Source organism: Grammomys surdaster, unplaced genomic scaffold (genome assembly GCF_004785775.1).
Source record: "Grammomys surdaster isolate TR1022 unplaced genomic scaffold, NIH_TR_1.0 174, whole genome shotgun sequence".
NCBI lineage: Eukaryota > Metazoa > Chordata > Mammalia > Rodentia > Muridae > Grammomys > Grammomys surdaster.
Genome location: NW_021604622.1, coordinates 11,727,074 through 11,730,796, shown reverse-complemented (window position 1 = coordinate 11,730,796; position 3,723 = coordinate 11,727,074). Strand labels below are relative to the sequence as shown.

General features: G+C 32.1%; 1 protein-coding gene across 2 annotated transcripts in view; it reads right to left on the bottom strand.

Moving 5' to 3' along the window:
• Window positions 1–1,643: 1,643 nt before the first annotated feature.
• The window catches only part of Cdh9 (cadherin 9), a 112,624-nt gene continuing 110,544 nt past the window's right edge, over window positions 1,644–3,723 (bottom strand). The window contains exon 12 of one of the 2 annotated variants that reach the window (XM_028767596.1): window positions 1,644–3,003. In XM_028767596.1, coding sequence (XP_028623429.1) covers window positions 2,516–3,003 — 488 coding nt within the window. In that variant the 3' untranslated portion in view covers window positions 1,644–2,515. The remainder of the gene's footprint in view (window positions 3,004–3,723) is intronic. The other variant, XM_028767597.1, reaches the window with a different exon arrangement.

Below are 3,723 nucleotides of genomic sequence, written 5' to 3'. Positions count from 1 at the left end.
TGAATTTGAAAAAGGAACCAGGAATGGTATAAGGAGAGGATTGAATGGAGGAAAGGTAGCAGAAAAAAAAGTATCTAATTATATTATAGTCTGAAAATCGAAGAAAGTGATTCCTTTTTTTTTTTTTTAAATTGATGCAAGAGCCTGGTAATCTTCAGCAAGCCAAATAACTTCCAGTTCCTCCATCTCTGCCCTACCTCTCTGCCCAACATCATGAGCTCTCCTTTGAGCAGCTATGACCTTCAGGCAAGAGAACACATGAAATACTGTTTATACATTACTTAGTCCTCTAATTGCAGAATTACAGATTGAATTGATTTCCTTATTATGATGTGTTACTCAAGTACACTTCTCTAGTTTTCCTCTGATCCATCCTAGAAGATGTCTCACAATGGGGAAACACACACTCAAATAAAAATGAAAATTCCTAACCTAAAATAAAGTTTTCTGTCTCTGAACATATCTAACGAGTGGAAAGACTTTAAATACTTTTAAAAGTTCAAATATAATGTCTTTAATTATATTAAATACTTAATAAACATTATCCCTTGCTGATACAATGAGTCACTCTTTAAAACCTTCCAAAAATAGCAACATAAGAGGTTTCTTATATTTCTTATAATATTGCAAATATTTAATACCTAAAATCTCCTAGTCACAAACTAGCCAAAATTGAATTTGCCCTATATGAACTATGACTTTTGTTACTGGAATTGTGACTAACTCAAGGTGTGCAATTCTTGGCATGGAAAAGAAGTACAACCTCTCTATGGCTTGTTATTTGAGATTGATACTCCAAAGAAGGCAGGAACCGCATCAGCTTAGTAGTCATTCTTAGCTGGAGAAATGTCTTGATTCATCTCCTCTTTCACCACAGGTTTTAAAATGCCTGTCTTGTACTTTACAGACAGTTCTAATGTAATCATTCCTAAAACAGCATACTGCCACTTGTCTTTAGTGCTTTCAAACATGTTCTCGAATTCTATGAACTTTAGTCTTCTAGATAAAAATATTACTAAAAACAAATATTGATGCTTGTCAACATAAACTTTAATTTAATTTTATTAATTCAAAATATTTTGATCATATTCTTCACCTCTTCAAAATCTCTCAGACCCTTTCTATCTCCCTATTTACCGAAATTCATGTTCTTATCAATCTCTTAGAAAAACAGAAACAGGACAAACACAACTTAAAAGTAAGATAAAGGCCTTCAAAACAAATAGATCAAAATAAAACCAAAAGCGTATAAAATATATGATTTAATTTTAGCTATCTTATTATCCTGGACAAGAGGCTTACTCTGGAGTGTCACCAACATGCCTAGTGTCACTCCATTTTTTCCCCAGCATGTATCAGTTGGTAACAGTTTCTTAGGGGTTTGAGTTTGTATTTACTTTGCCTTCTCAGCCCTGGGGCTTTGGTTAGTTTAAAACTGTAGAAATCAGTGTACATTTTCAATAAATTGCCAGGAACTTAGAATACATCCAATGAAATTCCTGACTAATTTTACACACAAGTACACACACAATCACATATTCACATACACTCATACATACACAAACACATTCATAATTACCATGTTTCATTTAAAAAATTATTTATAAAATTATTGATATTTGGGACTTTTTTCTCATTTTAAAAACATGCATGACTTATGCTTCGTTTATTCAAATACAATGCATCGTTTGATAAATCTTGCAAAAGCTTAGTTTATTGTCCACAACCACATAGATAATAATTCATATTTCAAATTGATTTCATATTCTATCCATGAGTAGACATTAGTAGTTCAAGAAGCATTTGCCCACATTTACATATTGAAACAGAAAAAAACAACAATTCATACCACATCCCACCCCTAGACATATCTCACTTTACATCGGTGGCCTCTGCAGTGACTGCTCAACTGCTTTTCCCTGAGTAAATCGTGTTTTACTCTCAGAGAGATAAAAACACTTCTGTCGTGAGATCAACTGATCTGAGGAAGTAAATAAAATGAAATTTATTTTTATAAATATTAGTTTATTTCATAAAAATACAAAAATATAAATATACATTTATAAAAATATGAGTGAATTAACACAAAGACATCTTTCCACTGAATAAATATGGCAGTAATAGTCACTCCTATCTCATTAGGTATATTTTCTTTCATATTAATTTACAAAGCAGTTGCACAATGTTTACTTTCATAGTATATGTGACTGACAGTCAGTTAAGAAAACATTTATAAAGTTCCTATACTAAGACAAGGCACAAAAAGCCTTTCAAGAATTTTTATTGATTATTAATGTGATATATTTTTCCAAGCTTATTAGGCAAAGAGGGTGAACAGGTTATTATTACTGTTTTAAAATCTATATCATTCATACTCATTCACGGAAACTTACTGATTAAGCAAACCCTTACTAAGACAACACTTATGTATTGTTTGCAAAAAGGGATAACACAGGCCACTCAATCTGGTATCAAAGACAGTATTTTTACTAACGTTGATCAAGTTGTACAGGACTCAGTCCCGGTCACTGTCATCACCCCCATACATTTCTGCAAGTTTTTTGAACCGAGGCCCCCAGTCGCTAAGGTAATCATAGTCCTGGTTACAATCTGCTGTGAGAGATTCTAAGGAGCTGAGAGAATTGGCTACAGAATCATTTCCTTCATAGGCATAAGTGGCCAGGGAGTCGTAAGGTGGTGCACTTGGGTCTGAGTCGTTTTCTTTCAATCTCCGGTGGATAAAATCTTGTACATCAATATTTTCCCAGAGAGGTACAGTCCTCCTTATCTGAAAAATAGTTTCAGGCATGACATCTCTTCTAAGTTTACTGTCTTCTCTTGCTTCCGGGTTCCTTAATGTGCCGATGTCAAAAGCCTGCGTGTCCTCCTCTCCGCCACCTTCATCATTATAGGTCACAATATTGTCCCGGACGTCATCCTTTGAAATGATCAGAGGCTCCTTTTTTCGTTGCCTCTTCAGGGCAGCAAACAGCACAATTAGAGCTATTGATAAGAAGTTAAGAGATAGTGAGTTTCCACGATTAGAGTTAATATGCTTAATTATAGTGTATATGAAGCTTGAGTACTCATCTGGAGAAATTAAGTAACTATCCAGTTGGAATGATAGAGAGAGACATAACATCATTTGAGATAAAGTAAAAACAGTAAAATTAAAAGGTAAGAAATTAAAGAAATGTTGATCTTAAATTGTTACTAATTTAATTTAATTGTTACTAATTTAATTCTAAAGCCTATAGTCTGACATTGAAAATTATATAATTACTATACCAGGTCAAGTAACATTAACTGAAATGTTATTTTCACCAAATAAACATTTACACCAAATTTAAGAAAATAACTAATGGTTTAGTATTCATCAAAGTGAATTTCACTTGAATAATAAAAATTTGGTGTTATGTAAGCAAATAATGTCTCATAAAGATGAATATAAAGTACTACATTTATTATACATGTTCATTATATACACACAATTCATATACATAATTGAATAATATATATGAATATATATGAATGCTGATTTTATCTTATTAAATATTGCACCAAGGCTTATTTAAATTTCTCTACTGGTATGGTCATCAATATATTCTGAAAAATATGAAATGAGATTTTAAGACCTGAATATCATTTTCAAGCTTCCTGTCACTTAACTTATACTCACTAAAATATTTCTTATTGAACCCCATTTTAACTAACAAATTTATA